Source organism: Accipiter gentilis, chromosome 1, assembly GCF_929443795.1.
Source record: "Accipiter gentilis chromosome 1, bAccGen1.1, whole genome shotgun sequence".
Lineage (NCBI taxonomy): Eukaryota > Metazoa > Chordata > Aves > Accipitriformes > Accipitridae > Astur > Astur gentilis.
This window is the reverse complement of record NC_064880.1, coordinates 38,604,203-38,630,530: the sequence shown is the minus strand read 5'-3', so window position 1 is coordinate 38,630,530 and position 26,328 is coordinate 38,604,203. Positions and strand designations below refer to the sequence as shown.

Sequence of the window (26,328 nt, the reverse complement as noted above, 5' to 3'; positions counted from 1 at the left end):
GTGAAAGCAAAACTTGGGGTCAAACTGGGGGAAGGAACAATTGGAATTCATACAATTAGTGTAGGACGTACAGTATAGCATTCTGCTAGCTAAAGCTGCCCAGCCTGTTACCAAAGGATGCACAGACCATGTGTGTGTTTCATTAGCTGAAAAAAACAAATGCGGTAGACCTGAGTGCACTTAATGTCCTGCTCTTTCCCCATCACTGAGCATTTCTTAGTTCCTAAGTCTTTCCTACCCACCCACAGGCTGGAAAGCAAAAGGCAAAAAGGGCTGGACTGCGGAGGAGGAGACACCGAAATGCACAGACAGCACCCTGGTATTTCAAGAACCGTTGTCACTGCAATTATCCATGAGAGGTTTTATCCAGAACTTGCAGAAGTGGAACTAAAGCCCAGGGAGGAGTAACAAGAGGCCTTCAGGCCATACTGGCAGTTAGTAGCAGAACTCTGAATCTCTGAGGCCAGCTTTGCCCAGCTGAGATCAAAGACCCTGTGCGAGGCTGCAAGTTTTGGGAGATGGATAAAGAGAGGGAGAATAGCGGTTCCACAGTGAGGAACTCACTGCGAGTCTTCTAGGGAGCTGGCATTGCTGCATCCATCACAGTCAAGCAAAGCTACAATGAATGAGGAATTAAACCCAGTTGGGCAGTCCCTTTGATCAGCCCCTTCTGCTGGCCTGATCTGGCCCGGTCTCTCCACCATACGGACCAGCCTTTTGGCTAGCGCTGGTGCAGCCCCTGAAATCAGCAGGGCTGAGAGAAGTCCCTCAGAGGAGAGACCTACTGCATTGACAGCCAGGGAGTCACAGCCCCCCGTGAAGACCTCATTTGTCACTTGGTTCAACCTGGGCAGAGAAAGAAGAGGAGGAGGAGGAGGAGGAGGAGGAGGAGGAGGAGGTGGGGAGGAGAGTGAACACCAGATCCTAGCTAGCACTGCTCAGAGCTCCCTTCCCCTCCACTGCAGGCCCGGAGTGGCAGCAGCTGGGATTGCAAAGGGTACTGATCCACAATACAAGCAAGTTTTACACTGGAGCGTGGCAGGGGCAGAGGGCTGGGTGCATGCACATATAAGCTTTTCTAGGGAAATGTATACAAAAGCTCACATGGTCCAGAACATCATCTCTCCTGGTCGAGCATGGGTGGGCTGCCTGGCAGCACAGGCAGACAGGCTGCACACAGCACAAGTGGAGCCATCTCTGGGTAGTTTCTGAGGTGCTGGGCAAGAGAAGCCACATACAGACATGTTAACTCACTGCATCTATAATGCTTCCCACTTGCTTTTGAGTTTTGGGAAAGCCAGCATGCCTGGCCCGCTAGGACTGCCAACTGCACAGGGAGGACTGTGAGACAGGGGCTGCCCCAAGCCACAACTCTGAAATGTTCCTGGGAATGGGATGGCTGCTTGCTCTTTGCCTGGAAAAAAATCAAAGCTCCCAGCTTGGGGCGTTAAGCTTAATGGTGGCATCAGTGAAGATGCAAAGGGGCTTTTTTTGTTCTCAGAGAAGCTGGAAAAGAAAAATAGAGGCCAGACCCTTAAAAAAATTAATAAGAAAGAAACAAAGAACCTCAAATCTGAATCTGTCTACCCAGCTCCCCTTCAGTTCATGGCTGGCGCGGTTTGTTCTCTGCCATGTGGGAGGATTTAGCTCTATTGACAGATGAGCTAATCAGTTCCCCTCAGCTCTTGAAGCTTTAGCAAAGCCAGTTAATCATGTTACTGATGTCCGCCCAGGCCAGGGCTCTCCACTTCTGTCCTCTGCCAACAAGGCAACACAAACACACATCACACACACATAGGGATAATTTTTTTTCCACTCTCAGTTCCACCAGCAAAAGGATGTCACCAGTGGCTCTTGTGCCAACATGTGGGTGCTGCCCATTTCTCTTTCACCCCCTTTGCCACCCTTTGTTCCTGGAGAGATGTGGTAGCTCCACCAGCATCTCATGAAGGAGCAGGATGATCTCTACAGGCCAAGCTCACCTCCCATTGTCAGCACAGTGGTGGCAAGTGTGGGAGGAACTGGCCTGGGTTTCAGCAGGCCCAACTCCTGTGCTGGAAGGATGCTGAAGCCAAGAGCCATTTGAGCTCAGATACCAGGGTGTGCGGTCCAGACCTCTGTCCCTCCCGCTGGGTTTGTTTTACTTCTGTACCCCAATTTCACCAACTGCTGCTCTGTGATATAGTCTGACCTGCTCCAACCTGAGGGCTGAACTGGAGGCCATGCTCCTTCCCTCTGGAGTGGCTTTACCCGCACAAAACTCGTATCTACCAAGTCAAGAGGTCTGCCTTGTCCCACCGAGTTTCTGCGAGGCTCCTTCTGCCTTTATACCAATGATGGAAGGACCCAGACACGAAGAGCTCTCTGGGACCCTCTTTGCTTCCTGGAAGGGTCACTTGAACTGACGTTATCTGGTGGCCTGTGCTTGGGTGGACACTGCTCAGGAGCACGTTTGGAGGTGGCTGGTGTTCACTTGTCTGTTTTGGTAACCACTGCTCTTTCAACGGCCTGGCTGGTGAGTGCCTCTGCCTGCAGGTATCGTCAGCTACGTCCCCCCATCCTGCAGACCTGCGCTGGGACTACAGCTCAAGCTCTCAGGGAGACCCTGCTGGGGCCAGGCTGCCAGCATCTGCTTTGCTGTCTGGGCTTGCTCAGTGTGGGGCAGCTTTGTCCTCAGAGCAACCTGACAAGGACCGCAGGCTGGGCCATGGCCTGGGCTGGTTGGGACTTGCAGCTCCAGGGTGGGCCGAAGAAGGGGCAGCCACCCCTGCCCAGCAAAGAGACCAGGCTGGAGAGGCAAGGAGTTGTGAGTGGAGAGACTCTGCCGTACCCAGCCCTGGGGCAGTCCCTAAATTAGCTGTTCCAGAAAGGAAGGAGTTTCTCAAAAGCCTTACCATCCCCAGCCTCCCTGAGACCTTCCCACCCTCTTCTTGCTCTGAAGAGAGATTTGTTCCTCTCTGGGGTTGCTGCAGGTCCCTCTGCCAGCCCAGCCAAGGAGACACCCTGGGGCTGCCCAGACGAGCAGAGAGGACTGTAAAAAAGGTGCCGCGAAAGCAAAGGGGTGGAAAAAAGCCAGGGAGGCTCAATCCGAGCTGAGCTGCACTGGCTGGCTCTCCACGCTGTCTCCCGCTCCTCTCCGCGTGTGAGTGCGCGGGCGACCTTGGCCGTGCCGTGAGATACGATCACCCACCTATACAGACAATGTCCATGAAGCCGTACATTCCATAGCAGATCTGGAAGAGCAGGTCCTGGCGCTGCCATTTGGCCGAAGGACTGAAGGTCGACCAGATGAGCCACGAGATACTGGCGATGAGGAAGAGTGAACCCAGGATGGCCGCTGCTATCTGAACCTTCTCAATGACTGTCAGAGAGATGGCCTGCCACTGCAAGGGGAGGCAACAGGGAGAGGAGAGGGGACAAGGGGGAGGGAGGAAAGAAAAAGAGAAGAGATTAGTTACTTGGGGCACTTTGCTGTTTTACATCATTGTGGTGGTTTTGGAGATCTCAAAGAGCACCTATGAGCATAGGAACTTTTACCTGGTCCGCATCTGGGGTGGAGCATGGCAGTTGTTCAATAGTGCATGGCCCCATATTTCCTGACAGCATTGCAATGGGGAGGAATCCTGCATCTCACCAGGAAAGCACAGAGACCTGAGGGATGCAGGATGGACTGGGGGAAAGACACCAAAAATAACACCCCCATGACAGTAGGTCTGTGATGGCCATCACAAACCAGGACATTCAGTTGCTACCTCAAATAGATGCCAGGCAGCATCCTCAGCCAGGGCGTCCTATTACCATGAGAAGAAGTGTCTCAGAGAGCCAAGCTTTCCTTCAGAGGCCTTCCATGAGGAAGCTGGCTCTGTGCCGCTTTGTGAGATCTGACAGGATCACAGCACTAGGTAGGATCTCACAGCAGCAATGCACAACCCACAAAACTTGTTACAAACAACACAAGTTGCTGTGGTCAGGACACCCTGCCTTTAGGTGATGACATGTTCAGGCTGTCTTCCAAGGTAAACGTCAATGCTTCTTCCTCAGAAGAAGAAAAAAATAGAAATAACTCCCCCAAATCCATTCACTATGTCAAATAGCTTTGTATAAGCTATGGTAAAAATATCCTAAGCCCGGACTCCTCTCTGTCATCCAGCATAAAAACTCCCCACTCAGATTTACGCTGCTGAGAGAACTGCTCTGTAAAATCCAAGAGCAGAAATTGCTTTCTTTGACAAGACTTGGGGACATGGTCCATAGTCCTTCCCGCAAATCAGAAATCAAATGCATAAACAGGCTGGGGAGAGACAGTCTCTCCTGGCATTGAAGTATATAGGCCACCTCTAGCTGTGAGATACATGCCCTTGAATTCTCAGTGGGACTGGCAGAAGGATAAATAAAGGCAGACTTCAACCTCCTGCAGGGATAGAGGATTCAGAGGAACTGAAAACGTTTAGCCTGGATTCAGCCCAAATTCAGTGTCCCTGTGAAGCGGCATCTCTGGCGGGCCCTTAGCACCCTGCATGTTTGTCAAACATATCCTGGGACAGCCGGGTCACCTGTCAAGCCTTGTCTCATCCTTTTTGCAGGGCAAGAAGGGAGTTTAGTTGCTGGGTCCCTCTTTAATGCCCAGGCCAGCCAGGAGTTACCAGCGTTTTTGGGGAGGTAAGGAAGAGTTTGAACCCTGATTGAAGGGCAAGAAGGATGACAGGTGACTTGTGCTGGTACAGGCATGCATGGTATTGCTACCAGTCCAATGACCAAACCCCTGAACTGAATGCACTCCCCTGCAAAGGGCTGCCTTTGGAGAGGAACAGATGAGAGCTTCAGCCTGAGGCTGAGGTCTGCAGGTTGCAACTGGAAGAAGATTGCCTGGCTTGGCTCAGAGGTGAGCTGAAGTGTCTGCCTCTGCCAGCCTTGCTCCTTGGCTTACATCCTGCAAGGGCAGACAGCCCTCAAATTGCATGTCAGGGATGTGCAGTGTCAGTGACGTGGGTAGTACCAGCTTATTTCATAGTTGGCCACAGAGTAGATGGCCATAAAGCTGCTGAGCAGAGAGCTTGTTCCCTGCTGAAGCAGGACTGGGCTCAGCTAACCCCTATCCCCTTTCTGGGCTCAGCTAACCCCAATCCCCTTTCTGCCATCCGCTCCAGCAGCTGGTCCAGCCAAAAGCAGACACGGAGCACTGGGGACACTCAGTGATGTCTTCAACAGCCCACTCCCACTCTGCCATAGCCCAACCTGCTCCACACCTCCACCACATCCAGCCTCACAAGTGGCCCCTTTGTGCCATGAAGAAGCTGAGGTAGTGAACCGCCCTCCTCTTATGGCTGAAGCTTGGTGCCAGTCGCAACGGGTCAAGGCTAGATGCAGGGGTGCTGGAGTCCACAGGAGGTGCACAACTGTGCAACTCATCTCCTAAGACAGAGCAAAGGCCACCCAGCACCCATTGCCCTCAAATTTGGGTTTGGAGGGTGGGATCAGCAGCTATGCTCTCCTCCCGTCAGCTCTTCAGGTTCATTCTCAACAGCACCATAAGCAGATGCAGGACAAATCTGCAACCGGTGCCATCAGCTCAGAGCTCCAGGACTAGAGGCAAGTGGTGGGGAGGGGGTTTGGGTATGTGTGTGGGGTTGCACTTTCACCCCTGCAGCTTTCACCAGACCTCATCTCTCCTTCCACTAACTCTGGCAAACACCAAGGAGACGGGAGTGCAGGGAGCCCGGTGCACAGCCCGGTGCTGCATGTGAAGGTTTTACTGCAGGTCCCTCACGCTGACCCTTGTGCGCCTGTGCCAGCCAAATCATTCTGCATCATTTCTCTCTCTCGAGGAGGTAATGGACTGGCTCCTCACCATCTGTCTGGCACACTGCAAGGCCTGTGGTGGCAACAGGTCTTTCCAAGGTAGCAATTAAAGATAGAAAAAGAAGGAGCTGTTTTCTACAACTAGCAGCCACATCCAACTAGCACCACTGCCTTCCAGAGACGGGGAGTCTTAGGTGTAGTACTAAATATACTGTCAAAGGGAAGTTACACCTGAGAGCAAACTTCAAACCCTGCTCCCTTTGGTTGGGAACAGAGAGGCTGAAACACGAGCAGGGACACTGCCTGACGCTGCTCAGCTGGCAGCAGCTGCCAGGAAGTTCACTGTGGCGATAATGAAGAGGCTGGAGTCCGTCGGCCGTGCCAGGGAGTAGGAGACTCTCCCCCGGCATCTGGCACTAAGTGACAGTGACACACGCAGCAGCAGTCCTGACTGTTCAGGAGGTGGCACTGGGGTGTGATTACCCTCTGGCAAGGAGGTAAATGGGTCAGAGCTGAACACTGGGGAAAATAACCAGCTTGCAGAAGAATTTAATATTTTCCAGAAAAAGAAAAAAAAAAGTAAGTAATAAATGTTGTATTTCCTCTCTGGCAACCCTGAGAAGTGCAATTTAGCATCCCACATCTAGCCTGAGCCACCAATAACTGGAGTCACTATTTTTCATCTTTTAATTCCATTTTGCTACACATCTTAGGGTATGAGGTTTGCACAGAGAGAAGAAAAGGGGTGAAAGAGGATAAAGCATGTTACCCAGTGAGAGCAGAGACAGAAGGGTCCAAGAGCTGTTCAGAGGAGGAACGTGCTGATGAATTTCAGCTGCAGGAGCTGGGCCTGATGCATCCCTACACCAGTGGCCTCAGGAGCCCACCTCAATCACAGCGCTGTGCCTTCCAGGTTTCATAACAGCCCTTAGAAAATCACCTGTTTTCCTAACCCCTCTCCACCATCATTATGGCCAGCAGACCAGGGATTTGGTGGGTGATCCTATTGTCCTTGGGTCACCACTAGAGCTGCAAAGAAAGGTCTCAGCAGTGCTGCAGAGTCCCTTTACTGGCACATCTGAAACCCCCAAAGCTCTTTGTCTGAATGCCTGGCTGCAGACACAGCCCCCTCCCTCCAAATCTCCAGCTCAAACATTCAAGCTCCAGCAAGGTCACAGTGTCAAGCAATCCTATCTTGAGGATAGAGACCTAAAACCGAGCCCTTCTTTCCTCAGCTGCTAATGACCGTTGAGTCCCAGGTAGCTGCTGAGCTGTACTGAAATGCACCTTTAACAACGAGCAGCTCACCCAGGTTGTCAATCAGGAATATGACCTTTAGGCAGGTAGAAAGCTCTACAGATGCTCTGCCAGCGCTGAACAGGGCAGAACTAAGGACTTGGTGGTACCAGAAAGCTTTAAAGGCTTCTGCAGGATAACAGGAGAAGCTTTGAGAGCTCCAGGCTTCCAATGGCTTCGGAGCATGCCCAAGCAGCTCTCTGCGATGGCTTTTCCACCCGCGCTGGAAAAAGGGCTCCGTCCCTCCAGACCATTCTGAAGAAATGTCCTCACTCACTCAGGAGCTGTCTGTCTGTCCTCTGCTACCTTCCCCCCGGCCTAGTGCGTGGCACACCACCCAGATGTGCATGTGCAAAACACCTCGCTCTCTTGGACTGATTGTCCCCATTTCCCCATTTTCCCCAAATCCCAAAGCTTTGCAACCTAGATGCCTCAGAAAGGGTTTCGTAGGAGCCCAGGTCTGACATTTGCGATGACCTTAGCTAGGGGCCAAGCCGGGACTGGTGCCTGCCAGTCTTGTCACTCTTGTTCTCTTGTACTGTTTCGTAACCTGTGTGTTGTACTTGGGACAAACCTGTTTCCCTGTTTGCTTCAGTGCTTCTGCTCAGAGGCTTGTGAGTGAAAACTCCCACTGCTAATGTAACATGGATTAATAATGTCATTACTATGGTATTTAAGGCCTGATCCGTATCTCCCTTTCTTTGGCACCAGCAGTCTCCAAAGGTTCCCAAGTACCAGCATGAGCAGATCCAAGGCAGATATTTGCCTGCAGAAGATATCTATGTCTTACTGCAGCAGCTTGCAAAGAAGACTTGCTTGCTGGAAAAGCCTTCCTACATTCCTCTGAGAGCTCCTCCATGCCTGCCTCAGGCAGTTCAGTTTATTTTTATTGCTGTATCTGACACGTCCCCTTAGTACGTATCATTAACATCCTGAGCTGTGCTAGTCAACAATTTAATTTTCAGACACAGGATCACAAGCAAGTGGAGGTTTTTCCTAGAAGGTTGGAGTGGACCATTCCCAGCACTGCTTAGGTCTGGCTCTCCCCTCGCTGCTGTCCCGGGGCCCTGGCCATCTTCCTCAATTATCTTTTGGAGGATGGCTTTTCTTTTTGTAAATTCACCAAGCAAAGTTATGCTACTACTGTGATAGCTTCCCTGCTGTACTTTTACAGATGCTATGGCTTATTCAGATACTGGAAAGGCAGCAGGGAGGAATGAGGGTCCACTAGGGCCATGTAATGGAAATGCGCAGTGATGAAACCCCCTCTGCTCCATGTGCCAGAGCATCTGGTGAGACTCAGGCTACAGTATTGGTATCCTAGAAAGCCCCCGTTATAAGGCACAGGCCATCAAGCCTCTCTTGCCGTGATTGCACCCATTGCTTGCAGGCTGCAGGCTGCAGCTGGAGCTCAGCAGGGACCAGCCAAAGCTCATATTCAACACAAGTGATTCAGCAAGTTGGGACAACCAGGAGATGCCAGTGAACTTGCCTCAAGCTTTTTAGCTCAGGAGGTCAGGCTGAAGTTCAAATACCCTGGGACCCTGGCCACTTTTCTTGCAGATGTGGGTGTCCTGGTGAAGAGGCCACGTAAACAAACACTCATCAGCTCTTAACAGAGCACCACCACAGTCAAAATAGAGCCAGAGAAGAACTGGGACTGGATCCCAATCCCAGCACTGGAGAACAGGATCTTTGGAGCTGAAACAACCCACAATACAGGAAGAGTCAGAGATAACTGTAAAGCAGAGTTGAACTCCCTGAGACTGCAGACAGTTATAGGTCTGGGAAGGCTGGTTCAAACAGATTTTGTATTTGCTAAAATCAGAGCATCAGAGCGGATGTGGCTCAGGAGCAGCTACAAAGGAGCTGCATAGATGAAATCCACTGCCGAGTCCCATCACAGCAGATACCTATTCTACTATGTATGAGCACCAGGGTGCCTGCAGTATTTTCACGTGCTTCTAAAACCCTTTGTCTTCAGGGCCTTTTTAAATTCATGGGCTTTGCACAGATATTGCAATGGAGAGGAGCATTTAACCATGACTCCTGTCTCGATGACTGGCAGACTGGAGAGCAGGAGGATGGATGGATGGATGGATGGACAAAAGCTCTGGATCTTCTGGTTGCTCACAGCTGGTGGGATATTTTTGCTCATTTGCTGCCTGAGTGCTGCTTGGCAGGACACGTGCCATGCTGTCCAACATCTTTAATCCCCCAGTCTCAGCAGGTTTGCAGTGTTGCTGCTTTAAGACCTTTGCTTTTAAATGCCTGCAATCCAGGGATGAGGGTGTGTGTGTGTTAATTTATAGAGATTCATTCTGCCAAAATACCAGACTAAAGGCCTCTCTGGTATGAGACATCATAACAGCCTGGAGGCTGGAAGGAGTCTGTGTTAATTATGTATGAACCATGTTTCCCCGGCTGTAACTTCTCTGCCCACACCACGAGTCTCCACACACATCTAGCCCATGCTGTGCTCCTAGGCACTCCAAAACATGTGCAGCAGATGTCAAAATGGGCAGAGAAACATGCAGATCCTGGGGAACATGTGGGTGTTGGATATGCTGCTCTGCTTGGACCAATTGGACATGCTTCAGGGAGCCCAGGGCCTGCCAGCTGCCTGGATTTGGCCTTCCAGTGGTCTGTCACATGAGAGGACACAGGGGGTAGCTAGGCCATGTTGCTGGTTAAAATCTAGCCAGGTTCAGAGCGTCACCCAAACAGGTTTTATTTGACAAGGGGGTGAAGTTTGTGTGGTCCTTGCCTGTATTATGCTTGGTCTGGAATAAACAGATGACCACGACTTCCTACACCATTTGCCCTACAAAACCTGTGCTTGAGAAATTCAGAGCTTTCTAGTAAGAATAAAGCTGTGCAGAAGTTCCAGCAGACCCTGAGAAGAAAGGCCAGGGACTATTGCTTTATGTAGAGACGTGCTTGTATGTCCAGGTGGCCCCCGTTATCCACGTGTGGGGTGAAGACTGAGCAGAAAGGATGCTCTTCCCACCTGCATAGGCTGTGCCACATTGTTATGGCACATAGTGTCAGGGCATTGCAGCCCCTGGGTCCTCTCTGCTTCCCTTTCCCAGCGTCAGAGGATGGTGAGAGCCGCTGAGGACCGAGGCATGTGTGGAGGTGGTGGCTCACGGGAGGCCCAAGCCCTTAGTCCTTGTGGGAAGTCCTGGTACATCAGCTGCTTCCCATGGGATTTCACATACTCGTGCTAGTGTAACATCTGCTTCCCAGATGTGCCCTTGTGCTGGCACCAGACAGGATGCCCGGCCACGCAGCTGTAACTCCACACACACTGCATTTATTTCAGACCAAGTGGCTTTTCGCTCCAGTTGCTTCTTCTCACCCTCCAAATCTCCCAGTGCTTCTGCGAGAAGTGCTGTGAAGTCTAAGCCAGCAACATGAAGCCTCTGAGCCCAGGGTCTGCACGGTCCTCTGGGACCCTCACTCCCGGAGCTGAGCTCTCTAACTTGGTTGCTCCTGCCACTCGGTTTTTGTGTTCATGGCAAAGGCCAGCAGATCAGGCCACTTTCTAACAGGGGAGCCCAGAAAGACCAATGCTTTGCACAGGCTTTTGAAATGTGTGTGTGAGAGGGGAGCTTGTTTGTGAATAGTTCCAACAAATTTTAGCTGAGTGAGAAGCAGGAGGAAAGTCACTGACCCATTGCCCTGAGCTACCTGAAGGTGTAGAGCACTTGGAGGTCATTCATTAAAGGCAGTGCTGGCTACACACAGGCTCACTAATCTGCACCCACAAACCTTCAGCGCTGCTCAGCATTGCACCCCCGATCTGAGACACAGGAAACATTAGGGCACTCATGGACCAGCTTTCCAGAGATAAACAAACGCTGTTTTGTCCACATCTCCCCTCCTGTGTTTCAATCTGCTCAGAAATACTAGAGCCAAGAAATTAAAACACCATAGGTCTGGGGCTTGGGTTGAAACTACTGATCTCTCTAGCCCATGGCACACGGAAAATTGAATCAAAAGCTGTAGGGACTTGCAGAGAGCAGGCAGTCTTTTTCCTTCCCCTCAGCAAAATTTCCCCCGATGCCCTACTAATTTCACTACTTCATTTAAGTCTGGAGTCCTAAAGGACTGTCCCCTGTTTCCTCACTGTGGTAGTGACCTCAGGCCTGGAGAAAGACACACAGAGACTGCACTGAGTTCACCTTTCCCTCCACCCCCGTACAGCTGGGTACCATCACTAGCAAAGTCCTTGCCTCCTGTTAGAGAGCAGAGTGACCAGGAGACAGCCAAAGCCCTCCACCACGTGCTGGACAGACCAACATCCTCGCAGACATTGCCCCGGTCTCTATACCGCAGCACGCTGCTGTAATGTCTCTCTAGTCCAGATGATGCTAATTAAGCAGTAGTGCCTGGATATAATGTGCTTCCTTACATCTGAAGCACTAAGGGTGCTCAGCAAAGGCATGCAGCAATTAATCCATCTTCAGGTGTTGCCCCCGCAATAAATCAATAGCTATTAAGGATAATTTATCCCATTTTTAACAGTCACAGTTTTCCCCATTCTGAAACTTGATTTTAAATTACCAGCCTGCAGTGGGGCTTATTAAACCACAGTGCTTTTGAACTCGGAAGAGAAAGAAGGTGAGTCCTCTGATGCCTTTCACAGCCACTTACATGAAGATGTGCTTAACCTGTTGTGTGCGCATCTGCACATGTCGACTGAGAATCAGGCTTGGAGAGACCAGAGCATCAGAGCCAACACCTCTTTGCCATGACAGGATGTATTTGATCATGGGGGAGCAGTAAAGTGAAAAGGGTGGCAGGATCAGAGAGGAGACCTGTAAAAGCCCTCCATCTGCCTCCTCCGTCCTTCATGCCAACACAGGGGAGGCTCAGCACGAGAAGACTAGGGTTAATGGCACAACTATAGACATGTGGAGTCTCAAGGTACTGCTCTGTCCCAGACTAATGCTCTGCTGTAGCAAATCCCATAACTGCTTCGTCCCCGTCTGCCCCTGGGGACAGTGCCATTCCCGTGGTCTCCAGTGGATGAACACATCTGAAGGGCTGTGAGGTGCTACAGCACTATTGTGGTCACACTGGCATTTTCAACAGGAGGCAAGTGAATGTGGGAATTGTCAAAAGACAGAAAAAGCAGACTCCCGAGGGATGCCCCCAGTACCACCGAGCAGAACATGGGGCCTCTTTGGACTAGCCCCCCAAACCCTTTTCTAAGCGTCTCAGACCTATGGATCACTGTGTGCAGGGAAGGAAAACCCAGGCAGGTAAAATCCACTTGCTCCCAGAAACAAAAAATAGAAACGAGAATAAATAGACTTTGAAATGTCTCTAGTACCTTTACCTGCAGAGGGTTCTTTGTGCTTATGGCAATGACGTGATACTTGTAGTAACACAGCTCACAGCTCCAGCAGCCTCTCTCGCTAATCCATTTGATCAGACATGGCTGGTGCGTGCACTTCACCGATCCATCGCATCGACACGGGCTCAGCAACTCCCCCTGAAAAAGAGAGACAGCATCAGCAAGGCTCCCCTCCTCCCACAGGCATGGCACAGCATGGCGTGGCAGAAGCTCCATCATCCACCCATTTGCTCTTTGTTCCTTTTTACCTGGTTTGGCTTAGGTAATTGTGCTGCCTCCATCCATTTTCCCTCTAATAATTCTTGGCTGATGTGAACAGAGTTTGACAGGGATGTAACAGTCTCAGATACTTGGGTCCTACTTTTTTTTTGTGGAAAGAGACAGCTGGGTAGGTAAGAGATGCCTAATATCACCGCTGAAGGAAAAACGAGATGAGCACAACTCTTACTAGACACCAGAGGACCCACACTAGACCACAACCAGTGGACACAGCTCTGTTGGCAACCAGATGCCACTGTTTCACTGCTCAGGTTTCTGTCTCTCTGCTACCCATTTTAGAAAGCAAGGCTGGTGGTGGGGATAGCTGAGAGACAGCCTCTGCTGCAGGCTGGTGTCCCGCTCAGCCCAGGGGGGCTTCCTGGAGCCCAGCCAGGCAGGAGGGGGAGCACAGACACGGTGGCCCTTGGACTCTCTGCGCAGGCCAGCTCGTGCCAGCCGTGGAGGTGGTGGTCCTCCCCGGGAGCTGGACCGAGCCCAGCGCCATGTGGTATCTCCCAGGACTTGCCAGGCAGTGGGCGTCTGCAAGTGCTAGACACAGGACTCTCCTTTTCCAGTGCTCCCGGACCAGGAGGGATGGACCTGACTGTGGGTGGCAGGTGTGTGCTTTCGGTCTAGATCTTTGTGTACCGCTAGCCCAGCAGGGAAAAGGTCCTCAAATTTCACAACCTTATCCACTTCCCCCAGACAGTCTGTCCCAAAAGTGAGTCATACTGATGCCTAGCCTGTCCAGCTGGCTATTTCCACCCTAGAAGCAAGCAAGATGGAGAACAAATTGTGTCCTGGCTTGTGACACGCAGACATTTATGAGTGGTGGCCGAAACACTGAACCTCCTGGCTTGCTCCCTTGTTTCTGGTATGGCTTTAAACAGGGTATCCAGGAAAACCCAATATTATTCTGATCCATCTGCTATCATCCTGTTCACCATGGGACTAAATTCCTGTCTGCACACACAGACTCAGGAGTTCATTTTACAGTCATTTGCCATCGCTTATTTAGGGAAGAACAGAGCCATTACATTTTACTCCCCACCTCTTAGTGTTTAAAAGCCACAGTATAGACCCCAATAATGTATTTAGCTGCGTTCCAAGATTTAAACTCTTTTAAAGGCAGAATGAGAATATCTACAGGACGGGGAAGGCTGGCATCATACTTTCAGTGTTGGGGAGAGGATATTTCCTCTTACAGCCCTAGATCAGCCCCGTCATTACCACTGATAAAGCACCAGGATAACAGACCCTGGCATCTGAGGCTGCTGGACACAGTAAAAGACGTCCATCCCAGCTGCCTTGGGTTAGGAAACCAGATACTGCTCTTGCTAACCCTGGTGGGAAACTGTCTTAGTTTTCAGAGTACCACATTAGGTCACAGGACCTGAGGAACTGAGCACCACGCTGGACAAGAGTGATACTTTTTTTAATGAAACCTAATGCAAACATGTTAATCATTTCCTTTGCTTCAGCTAGGTGACCTAAAAATGTCATCTTCCATGAAATTTTAGCAAAACTGTAAATAACTGTTTTTGTTACAAAACTAGGCTCAGCTCTACCTGTCACTGGTTTTCATTACACACTGGAGGGGATGCAAAGGGAGAGAAGGAACAAGGAGGGTTGTAGGATCTGTGAACCTTTTTCACCTGGAAAGGTGTGACAGGGCAAGCCACAAAAAGGGAAGCAGGGAAGGATTAGATGGGAGTAAGGTGCATGTGCGAAGGAGCACTGACATTTGCCATTCAAACTCCCTGTGTGAGGTGCAGTTTGAGGGGCTCGGGTTTGGCTTGCTGGGACTGGGGTGGGAAAGTGCAAGTGGGATAAGGAACCTGCATGAGCACGTACTGCCAGCTAGGATGCAAAAGGAGAGGGATCAGGGCTTAGCACAGCTCCCCTGCTCACCAAACTGCTTCCACACCAAGAGCTAGCCTGGTACAAGGACCACTGCTCTGTGCCTCTGGTCTACTCTCCTCATCTCAGTCCCTGGTGCTTTATTTTCTCAACAGCTTCACTCCCCAGCACACAAATGTGATCCCAGCACCAAACAGGTAATGCAGAAACCTCCCAGCTCTACAGCATCCCTGCCTTTCCACCTCGCCGCACACAGGGGTCTCCTGCAGGGCTCAAAATGGTGAGTGAGAGACCTGGGTTTTGTCTAACGAGCAGCTGGAGGCACCGGTGATGAGGGATCAGGAACAGGGCAGAACGGAGCAGGACCTAAGAGCAACAACCTCCAGGCAAAGGCAGAGGAGAAAAGCTGTAGCTGCAGCCTGGACACACATTGGCTTCTTGGGCTCTGTAATAAATGAATCTATGAAATCTGAACTTGTCTCTTCAGAGCCAAGAGATGTTCATAGACGTCCTACATTGCCATGGGGACCCAGTCCCCCTTCCCTAATTGGGAGGCTCCAACCCAGACAGTCTGGCAAGCTCCTGCAAAAGCTCAGGACTCAACTGTGGAGATGAATCCCACAGTTTCTTGATTTTTGCAAGTCCAGCAAAAACCTGATTTATCACATTTTCTCCAGCCGTGTGAAATATTATATCCATGCATGTGGTGCACAGCTATTTTTGCATACTGTGAAGCCCAATTCTGTCCACAGCAGGCATTCGTAAAACACTGCCACATGCACACATGCGCACATGCACTCCTGTACCAGCAGAAAAGTAAACACCAGGGGCATATTAAAGGAATAAATCCTTTGTACAGCAAAGGAGAAGGAGCCTCATTGCTGGCTGTACAGCGAACTCAGGAAGAGTCCATTGGCTGTGATACACATGAAGGATTTGCTGTGCAGAGACCTCTGCTAAAAGCTACATGCACACAAAAGCAAGCCCAAAATGAGGTGCATATCACAGCAATTAGAGATGGCAATTAAATCCCCATACCCATTTCTGTAGGTTTGTAGAAGATGGCTCTGCACAACATATTTTCCAGTGCTTCAAACAACAGCGTTCCCACCAATTCCCTTCGGGGACTGCTCTCCAAAGACCCTTTGAAGGGTCTACTTCCCAACATTTATTTTTGCAATGTTCCTTTGTAGAATTACATCCCAACACTTGGATCAGCCTAAGCAGCATTTCTGCTTTGTCAGCAACTAGTGGAGAAATGCTGCCTGGCTGCAATCTCCATCCTCAGCTTGCTCCATACTATCTTGTTCCCCTGAAACAACCAAGTGGGCTTTGGATTCAGGGCACCTGCCTTTTTTTGTTGTTGTTATCCAAGTCTAAATCAGGGTTCACGTCAAAGGTGGAAAACCAGAGTTAACAAAAAGGGAATGGTACTCTGGCTTCAGTCATAACCCTCTCAACGTATGGATGAAGTACTCTTCTCTCTATATTACTCTTCCCTACTTCTGGGAAGAGTAATATATTAAGCAATTATATATAATATTCTTTCCCATTTCTGGCTGTGCTGGGAGCTTGTCTCTAGGAGCAGCAAGGGCAAGGCCAGGCTGAACTAGCTTTACCCTGTGGAGGACAATACTGCTGGAGACAAACTAGGTGTGCAGGTCTGTTCCAGCTCTGTCCTCTCCTTACGAATTCCCAATCTGTGCCTGTTGCAATACATCAAAGTGGTTAATGATTATCTGGGCCCCGCTATTTTAAGCCTGCTGGGAGGAGTTCTGAGAAAGGATAAAAAAAATAAATATGGCCAGCACGTGCTTCTGATGCTCGGTATATCTAGGGAGAAAATAATGGCGTTAGGAGCAGCATCACCCCTGTTGCATGCTGGTGTCAGAGTTTCACCCGGCCATTTTATCTGTCATTTATGAGTGCTGGGAGCCCATCCACACACTGTTCCCAAAGCTGCAGGTTCTCATCCCCCCAGCAGACAGTCATGGGATGTGTTTCCCAGGCCCTGTTCTTTTAACTATAAACTAAGTATAGCAAATTTGCCCACCCGGTCTCCTTTGAACATGCAAGGCTGGGAACGATGGTGTCACTGGGCCAGGATGTGATGTTCTGGGCTCTCCCAGCTCCAGCTGTGCTGACCTACGTCTGCTGCCTGGGCTGCTCCTGAGGACCAGCTCAGCTGGAAAGAGCCACATTAGCAACATCCTGCTACCACAACTATTAAAGCAAACATTTTGAAAACCAGTGCAAGCTGTACAGCAAACCAGGATGGCTGATGGCGATCTTAACACCTGCAGTTTTTCCTCAACTGTCTGTTTTCCCTGCTCGGGTGTACAAAGTAGCATCAGTCATCGGCATCACCTACAGGACCAGTGCTCTGGACCAGAGCGGGGCAGTGAGAAGAAGCTGAAAGAGTCGTCCTCATCACAAGGGCTACCATCTCTCTCTGGGTATGCACATGCAGCTGCCACTGCTCCTGGGAGTAGTTGCACACATGGACTTGACTGCTAGCATTTATTTCAGTTTGTCTTGTTTGGAAAAGGAAACCAGGAATATTTAATTTCAGGTCTTCCACTGAGTCTTCTAAATATACTTAAATCTTCACATTTAATTTAAATGCAATGGGAAGTTTTATTATGGCAAATAAATGCCAAATGATTTCTCTATTAGGAACATAATTACAGAGGAATTAAGTCCAATGGCAAAGAGAAACCCATTGTTACAGAGCTGGTAAACTCCAATAAACATGTACTAATGATCACTCTGTTTTCACACACACTTAAAAGAACTGCCCCCTTCATCCTTTTAAACTAAACACACACATTACTATCAGCATCTCAAATGATTCCCATGAGTACCCTCCCGTGTGCGAGCACTGTGCCAGCCAGCAACAGACAACAAGGAACATGTAATAAGTATCTATGGATACATATATATATGTATATTGCATGAAATTCTCCAGCACTGAGGCAGAGTGATGCAGAGTGTGGGCCCAGAGAGGAGTGGGCTTACATCTCCTGTGGTGTTGGGACAGCACAGGACATGGTTATGTACCGGGCTCTGTGGTGGGGTGGCATCTCCACAGGCACCCCGGCAGAGCTGGGGGCTGACTCCAGTCTCCATCTTGGCAGCAGTCTGCTGAGAGACTTTCCTTGGGGGGGATCCCCCAATGGGGCAGCTCCCTAAAAACTGGGGAACATATAGGAAAATCTATGCGAGTGATTATAAAAAGAAATCACCCAGACTCCTTGCAGCTCCCTTCCCTGCCCCAGGTGCCACCACTGCTGCCATGCCACCTCCGTGACCAGGACAGCTCCCCTGCAAGACCAGGCATCCCGGCAGCACGCAGAGGCAATGCTGCCCCATGCCAGGCAAGATCTGTGTGCCCTGGGTTGCAATGAGCACCCCCTACCCCAACAGCATGAGAAAATGCAGACCCATAAAGAAATGGTGAAAAATCCAGCTCTGGACAGTTATTTCTGTTGCTCAGCCGTGGCCTTAAGCCTGCGGCTGCCTGGCTGAAGTTTTTGGTGTGGGATCTTGGCCTGGCAGCTCCCTGGGGCAGGACCACATCTCTGCGGGGCTCTGGCATGGTAGAAGTGTGGGTCCCCCTCTGGGGCTCCTCATCCCCACAGCAGTATGAGTGAGCAGCCACAGCTGGGCATGGCAGCCTGGGGGGCTCTGAGATGGGTGCAGGGGGGTACAGCTCTCCTTTTTTTGTGGTTTTCTGCAATTTTCCATGGATATTAGCTGTTCTGGCAGCCCTGCGAATGGGGCACTTATCTCCGACAAGGCGATGACTAATCTAGCAACAAAACACAGGCATCCTTCTGCCTACGGGCTGGGTGCGAGCAGAAAGGCAGCTCTGCTTTAATGCACCCAGCAAAACCACCACACACTCCTCCGGGACCATCAGGCACATTTTGGCAATGTCTGGAAACATGGGTGCTGGTCAGGAGAGGGATATGTCTCACGTGTTCTTCAGCTGAGACCCAATGTTTGTTCCAGAGTGAGTCCTGTCTGAAAAGCCATCATGTCTGCAGAGCTCCCGATCCTCCAAAACCAGCACAAGTTGCCTTGCCACCCATGGAGGCTGCTGCTGGGGCACCTGCGAGGAGTGCCGAGGCTGCCACCCTGCTCAGGCTTTTTCTGCACCTCTCCGATGAAAATATGAAAGGCTGCAGCCGCAGCAGGGGGGAGGCTCCGCAGCCTCCTTCGGCAGGAAAATGCATCCCACTGCTACCACAAGTGACGTGACTTTCTGGCTGAGCAGCCTCTGCCCACAGCCTTCAGCTTTACCATGGCCAAGGGGAATTTTAAGTGACCTCTGCTCCTTCCCATCTCTAGTGTTTTATGCCTGTCACTGCCGCTGGGACAGACAGAAGGATGGACAGACAGCGCCAGAGGCGGCAGCTCAGAATTTGGGAGTGAGATGGAGAAGGAGGAAGGAAGGGAGACTTTCTTTTTTCTGAGCCTTACCAATCCCCATGGGGACTCTTTGTCACTGCAGAGATAAGGGACCATCACCCCATCTAACCTGCTCACCAGGGCATCAGCGAAGCTTGCCCATGATTTAGGCCAAAAGATGGCTTTTTTGGTTAAAGCAGATGACTCAGGAGGCTCAGCTGTGTTGGAGGCAGACAGCAGGTAAAACCCCTGTGCCCCCATGCCCAACAGCAGTGCAGGGATTTGGGGGAGAGGCGTCTGGCCGGTCCCCATCCCAGGGCTATGCCCTGGTCAGCAGAGCACAGGAAAGCCCCAAAAGGGTCCTGAGCTGCACCACAGCATTGACTGCCCTCTTTACCAAATTGCCCTGCTCCTCCTCTGCCACCTCTGAGTGGATGTTCAAAAGCAAGATACCCACAGCGCTGCCCGTGTGCCCCTGTGGGATCCCCACCGCTTATTAACAGGGATGACTGCCACGTCGAAAAAGTGTGAGGTCAACCTCTGTACTCCACCTTTCCCCCGGGGTAAGCAATACTGCAACAGACTCAGCTGAGCAGGAGGAGGGATGGGTCTCCTTTGCACACAGATCAGCTTTTGGCCCCACCAGGGAGCAGAAAAAAGGATGGCTTTTTTCCCCCCTTTAATTGCTAAAACCTTAAAGAACACTGCAGGGCAGAAGGGGAGGCGAGAGGCAAATGAAGACAAGGAATAAAAACTCAAGAAGAAAAGAAAGGAGGAGGAAGAGGCTTGAGAAGTCTTCGGTGCAGAAAGCCCAGCACATCAGCGGCTCTGCCTCCCTCAGACAGGAGCCTTCTCTGCAGTGACTCATCCTCGGAGCAGTCTGGAGCAGTGGCTCTGCCACACGGCTCTGCCCTCGCTCCTTCACTGATTTCCAGGGGAAGGTGATTGAATGCAGCTCCACCGAGCTTAATGTGAGCTCTCCCAACTTTGCGCAACGCCTCGAAAACAGAAAAGCAAAGCAGGAATGTTGCGGAGTTGAATGTGAAATATTTGGACATAGCCCTATCCCTTCCCATTAAAAAAAAAGGAAAAAAAAGGGCTTAATCTAGGCTAGGACTTTCAATATTTAGCTGACGGTAACTTGCCCATGCATTTGCCCACAAGCAGGCACAATCCACCAGCTCTGGGCACATCCCTGCCACCACTGGTAAAGGCCAAAGGGAGCTGGTACAGGTAGGACCAAGTGTCTCATGGCTTAACATCAATTTCCTTTAAGGGAAAGTACTTTAAAGGAGCAGAAAGCATACATTTTTGCGAGAAACAGAAAATCAGAGGATATTTTTTGTGCAATGGGCTACAGAGGATTTTAACAGCTGGTTTCAGGCCAGTGAAAGGTGAAGGGCAGAGTGCCCTACGATGTTAAGTCCCACTCGGCTATGAAAGGGACAGTACGGAAAGGGATGCTAGGGGCTGGTTCTCACCTGGGACAGCCACTGCTGGGTAAGTGAGAGGGGAAGACAGACCCTAAGGGTCCCTTTAACTGAGAGGGAAGATGCTAAACTCCATCTCTGCATGTGGGTCTTGCCAGCAGATGGGCCCTTCTAGGGGGAGATTCTTCTGAGCAGGAATCCTGACCCACCAGTTGTCCTCAGAGCAAATAACACAGCAAGCACAGGAGCCTGCAAGCACTCCTGCCATGCTGCTGCTGCCACCACTGAACCCAAGAAAAAGAAGTCGGGACTGATCCTGCCCTGTGCCCAGCAGACTGGGCAGTTCTGCATTGTGCAATACAGCAGAAGGGTTCTACTGAGAGAGTTTTCAGAGAGGAGAAAATATGGGCCCTGACTTCCTGCAGCTGTTTTTCTCCAGAAGTTTGTGCCAGCAGTGTCCCTGGCTTAATTTCTCAGCAAAATGGAAGCCCTCAGTTTGCAGACTCTGGGCAGTTAGGTGGGGTCTCCCCACCGTAGCCGATCAGGCCCTCACGCCTCCGCGGCACAAAGCATTGCGGTCCCCTCTGCATGGACAGGAGCTCGCCCAGCTCCCAAGTGACCGGAGGTTGGAGGCAAATTGCTCCCTGCTCTGCCCATTGAACCAAGCTTCGTACTTTGCACCTTTACAGCTCTGCCGTCTTGTCCTTTCAGCATCAGCCCTTTTGGGTAGCCGAACTCCATGCAAATTAATTTCCGAAAGTGGTACAACACCCTTCCTAGGGGATGAAAACCTAACTCAATAGAAATGGCAACTGGAGGACCAGCACTGCAAAGGACCATGCCACTGCCTGCACGCACCACCATCAAAATCGCATCTGCAAATGGCCCCACCATCCCGTTTCCCTGGCACAGGGAGGCAGACACCAGGCTGTCCTGGCTGCACTCGCAGTGACCAGCTGCAGCCCAGCTGTACCGCTGTGTGCCCTTGTTCCACCAGCTATCACACAGGCTCTTGGCCAGTCTCAGCTATGCCATCAAAATATGAGTAGAAAAGGTTTGTGAAAACCTATTCCACCAGAACAAAGCTGAACCTTGCCTGAAATATGGAATAACAAAGGATTTTCAGGAATTACTTATCAATAGCCCAAGGAGCAGACAGCTTACCATATATAGATCACATTGGGATTTATTTGCTTTTCTCTCTACAGAAGGATTTCCACAAGAAAAATAACTTTACTTAGGTGTTCCAGAGCCCACTTCATCCTAATGTCATTGAACATGTTTTTGATTAGCTGATTTAAGTAATTCTTACTAAATGTTGCTCAGTTGCAAGGAATCAAAAGGCAAGCATCTCAAATATCACCTGCTGTGCCTCATCAGGTGTGATAATAGCACCGATTAAGTGAAGAGCCTTCAGTGCATAGAAATCACAGCACTGTGCATGTGAAATCAAGATACCTGAATATCCCTGAGCACTAGGGTGTCAGAGTGAGTTCAGCTCCAGACTTGTCCTGAATACAGAGCAGAACTGTCTCAGCATCCCAGAGAAGAAGTGTCCTAGTCTGTAGCTCTTGGGCTTTCACCCAAAGTATCGAGGCTTTAAACTTCTGGAGATTTACTGTAGACCACATCCATTTTGTGAGCTAGAACAATCTAGTCCCTTCTGAAAGAGAAATCCACTGTTGATTCACTCTGGTTCTTCTTAATTAAAAAAGAAAAGTATTTCAGACAATCTTAGATTTATTCTGTGTGAGATACAAGAGTGAGCTCAGTTTTGCTCCCTAGGCTGCTGGGGTAAATCTGATGCGACTCCATGAAGCCAAACGGCTCTTCAGCACAAATCAAGTGCCCTTAAGTTATGGCTTGTTGTAATAAATTTTCAACCAATTCAAGAGGTTTTCCATTAATTTTTTCTTTTGGTACAAATGGCTTTTTCTAGTGAAAAAGCCTCAGCTAAATAGAATTCTTCTAAATATACCGCTTCTTTTTCAAGGAAAAAAAAGATAGCAATTATTCCTTATTATCTCTAATCCTTGGGGACCTTCACCTTTCTACTTCTTCGGTCCTCATCAGATCCATCAATGAGTATTTTAAAAGTCCAAAGTATAAAGTTAATGCTTTCAGCATGCAAGTACCATGTAATGTAATTCTTATCAGAGATGTGCTCATAATTCAGCAAATTGAACTTTGCAGCTACTTCCCTGGGAAGCTGTTCATAAGATACGCAGCTAATGGCCATTTCAGAAAACATTATGCCATCAGCCACTGAGAAGCAGCCATGGAAAATCCACAGAAATGGATGCTGGTTTACCTCTCCAGATGATAGATCCCACTTTTAAAGGTAGTGAAACAAACAGAGCAATAGACTTTTCTTTTTTTCCCCGAGAAAGCTGAAAAACCCTTCAACATAAGAGCTGAGAAAAATCTTTAGTCTGTAATATTTACCTCATCTTCCCACTTTCTTCACGAATGAGAAAATGGCCAGGTGCTGTTGGCAGCCTTACAGCAGTGAGATGCTTCATCCGAAAGTGCAGCAACTACTCCAGAGCTGCTTTGTGCTGGTGCCATCAGCTCAGCAATGGAAGGGAGTGGAAAAGACAGTACTGCAGGATTTAGGGGTTCCCATTTGCCACAGTACCCTCAAGTGACCCCCAGGCAGGACGGAGGGCAGCGGGGTGGGGAACTGGGGGAGCTGTGTGCACGTTCGCTAAGTGGAAGCCAATAACAAGGTGCAGACAGAAACACGGAGCATGTCTTCAGTACTCAAAGGCAGCGATCCCCAGCTGGGAGCAGAGATGGGGATTTGGCAGGAGGGGTTGTCCCAACAGCTCTGGATAGGGATGGCTATGCAGGAGCTTTTCCCGCTCCACCCGGGCCAGTGAGGACTGGCAGCTCAGAGGTAGAAACCTTCCAAAGCCATGTCTGTCTCCAAAGCCATTTGTGTCTCCTAAGCCACTTATGTCTCCTGCCACGTGGGGTAGCGCTGGGCCGGGGGCAGCCGCTGGCCTCGGGGGCACCCGGGGTGAAGGCTGCCGCTGGGGCCGAGGGCAGCCCAGCGTGGGCTGAAAGCAGAATTGGCGAAGGGGCAGTGAAGTGGGAGACAGCACATCCCACACAGGGCTGCTGCGGTGGCTGGGGAGCCGCGATATAAAATAATGAGTGCGGTTTGTTTACTTTTAGCTTCGGTAGCGCTGCTGGACTGAGCCGTTTCATTAAGACGTGGCCTGAACTGCTTTTCCTTTCTGCTTCCCAGACTTGAGGAGAAGAATACGCAATTACAAAGTTCACTCATGTAGAGCCCTTCAATTACTGGGTAACTCTGTTACGGCTTTTCCAAACCTTATGAGACTCGTGCAGTAGGACATGACATCTGAAGTAATTCATTTTTCATCTGCCGATTAGCAGAAATTAAAATGGTTCTCAGAACATCCCAATTTATGTGAGATCAAGTTCCTTATTACTACAGACTGTCTTAGTGGGGAAAGCGTTTCTTTTTAACATCTCCGGCAACTCTGCAAGCAGAGATGCTGAACAAAAATATACGAAGGAGGCAGCGGAGGGGAGAATACAGCCCTCAGGGACCGCGGGTGGTGGAGCTCCAGAGCCTTGCCTTCCAATCCTGCCATAAGGTCACTTAAATGTTTGGCGGAAAGTCAAAATGCTTGCTGGCACAAACGTGCGCTGGAGGCAGAGGCACCTCCTTTGGAAATGATGCAGTTACAGAGTTAGTCTGAACTGCCTTTACTGGCAGTGAGCTAAAACCCAGCCATAAATATGAAGTGTTTCTTCAGCAGGTATCTGCCAAGGCAGCGGGTGGAGCAGCAGCAGAGCAGCTGCCTGCAGGACGCACTCGTGCACCAAATGACGGACGCTGCCCAGGAACCCCAACACGCCAAACCAACCACCACCAGTAATACTTCTCCAGTGGGATCTGGGGAAGGACCCACAGGGCTGAGGTGGGAGGTGTCTGCAGGGCTGGCAGCTCAGGGTCACGCCTGGGGGAGTCAGGGGGCTGCAAATTAGATGGGAGAGAGCCAGCGGCAGCATGGAGCAGTGGAAGCAAGTGATGGGATAAGGAAAGGGGATAAAAGGAGGGAGTCTCAAACCACTTGGCCATGGCAAGAGCGGTCACGTTGCCCCTTCACTTGTTTTCTACTTTGAAGGCATCCTGGGTGCTAGAAAAGTAGGTGAAGTCCCCTGGGGAAAGGCTGGGATTAGGAAGCGGGCGGGCGAGCGCGCTCCTGCCGACTCTCAGCACCACCCTCTCCCCTCACTGCGGGAGTGTGGTCCAGAGCTCGTAAAACCACAGGTCCACTTAGTTGAAGTGCAGCCAACATAAACCATGGGAAAGGAGAACAGGCAGCTTAATCCCCAAATCCCTTTGCCTTGCGTGACAACTTCCCAGCAAAGAGCAGCTCAAGAGGATAGAGCCAAAGGTATCAGCGGCACTGGCTACACTGTCCCCGAGGGAAGCTGCATGACATTAATTCTGAGTTTCCAATGTTGCCCTGGCCAAAGGCCTCCTGTATAAGAAGCTGCATGAATCCATGTGTTTCAGTCTTTGCCTGCATATGCCTCCTGGTGAAAAAGCCTTGTTGTGTTTTCCTGCTCCAGCTGGGGAATCCAGCTTTCCCTTTCACAGGCAGAGTATAAAATAGAGAGGAGAAAAGGTAGAAATAAATGTAAGAATAGCTGTAACATCAGTAAAGTGGGCTACAGAGGCCATTTTCTATTTTTTTCTTTTGGTCTTCCTTTTGTACACGAACAACATCAGGTTTATTGTGAATACATACACAGAGACGTGTATGTATAAACAGTGCCAGGGCTCTGAAGTTTCAGCACTGTCAGTGTAAAGATATTAAACATTACATAGGGCTGATTTATTATCTGACTCTGCAATAACCTTTTGAAGATACACTGATTGGCAATTTGCATATTAACAAATACATCAACACCGAGGCAATATCAGATGTTATGCACGGCCGTGTTCCATTCCAGCGGTGGCTGAATTTCAAATGGTTGCCAAATCATTTGTATCCTTCAGCACAAAAAGGTGCCCTATTGAAATATGAATTATTACCCTCTCCGTTGTTGGTCTTTATTGTGCTTTGTCAGACTGCTTCTCCTGCTCCCTCCCCATGGGATTTGCTGTATCAGATACAGAACCTGTTTCTGCCACGAGGTTCCTCCTACCACACCTGGATTAGGTTATTTAACTTGGTGAACTACGTCCGGTCAGCCTGGGCTGTGACAGGGCTTCCAGCATCCTCCTTTAGCTAGGGGGTAGGCTGCCTTCCTCTGAAGCAACACATCTCCTCCGTAACAACTTACAGTTCCCTTAGCAAGTGGTGTCTCTGCACAGGAAGGGTCAAATGCCTGTTTCTGGACGGGCTTTTCTTTTGCCTTGTTAATGAAGCCGAAGGCACAAGCAATGAAACTGGTGCTAGACCTGCTCTTGGGCAGTGTTAAGAACAAAAAGTTGGTGTGCACCAGCCACAGGCTTCAGCCACTCGAGGTGCACAAAGACATCGCTCCACCACTCTCTCCAGTGGTGGAGATTTTATCGTCTTTCTAATCTGCAGTCAGCTTTTAGGATGGGATCGTCCCTTGTATCCACCCAGCTACTCTACTCCACTCCCTGGTGCAACAAGCTAAGAGCAACATGGAAATGTGGTGCTTGGCCGGCCCATTTCCCTGACAATGACCTGCTGTCTTCTGGCAGGACTAGTTACTCCTTCACTATCGTTCATGCTGCAAGCAGCTGGGATGCAAGAGGGTCACCAGCTGGGCCATCAGAGAGAGAAGAGGAAAGAGGGATGCTTGTTCTCATTGCTTTGCCCTTGGTGTCATGGGTGCAAAGTGCTCAGGGCTGGAAGTCCCAAGAGCTGAGATCTTTCAGTGCAGCGC

The 26,328-nt window shown here is 50.2% G+C and overlaps 1 protein-coding gene across 2 annotated transcripts in view; it reads right to left on the bottom strand.

Moving 5' to 3' along the window:
* The window catches only part of MARCHF4 (membrane associated ring-CH-type finger 4), a 104,336-nt gene that overhangs the window by 17,805 nt on the left and 60,203 nt on the right, over positions 1-26,328 (bottom strand). Inside the window, exons 2-3 of one of the 2 annotated variants that reach the window (XM_049810980.1) lie at positions 12,437-12,598; positions 3,191-3,383 (exon numbers count right to left, since the gene is read on the bottom strand). In XM_049810980.1, coding sequence (XP_049666937.1) covers positions 3,191-3,383; positions 12,437-12,598 — 355 coding nt within the window. The remainder of the gene's footprint in view (positions 1-3,190; positions 3,384-12,436; positions 12,599-26,328) is intronic. The other variant, XM_049810988.1, reaches the window with a different exon arrangement.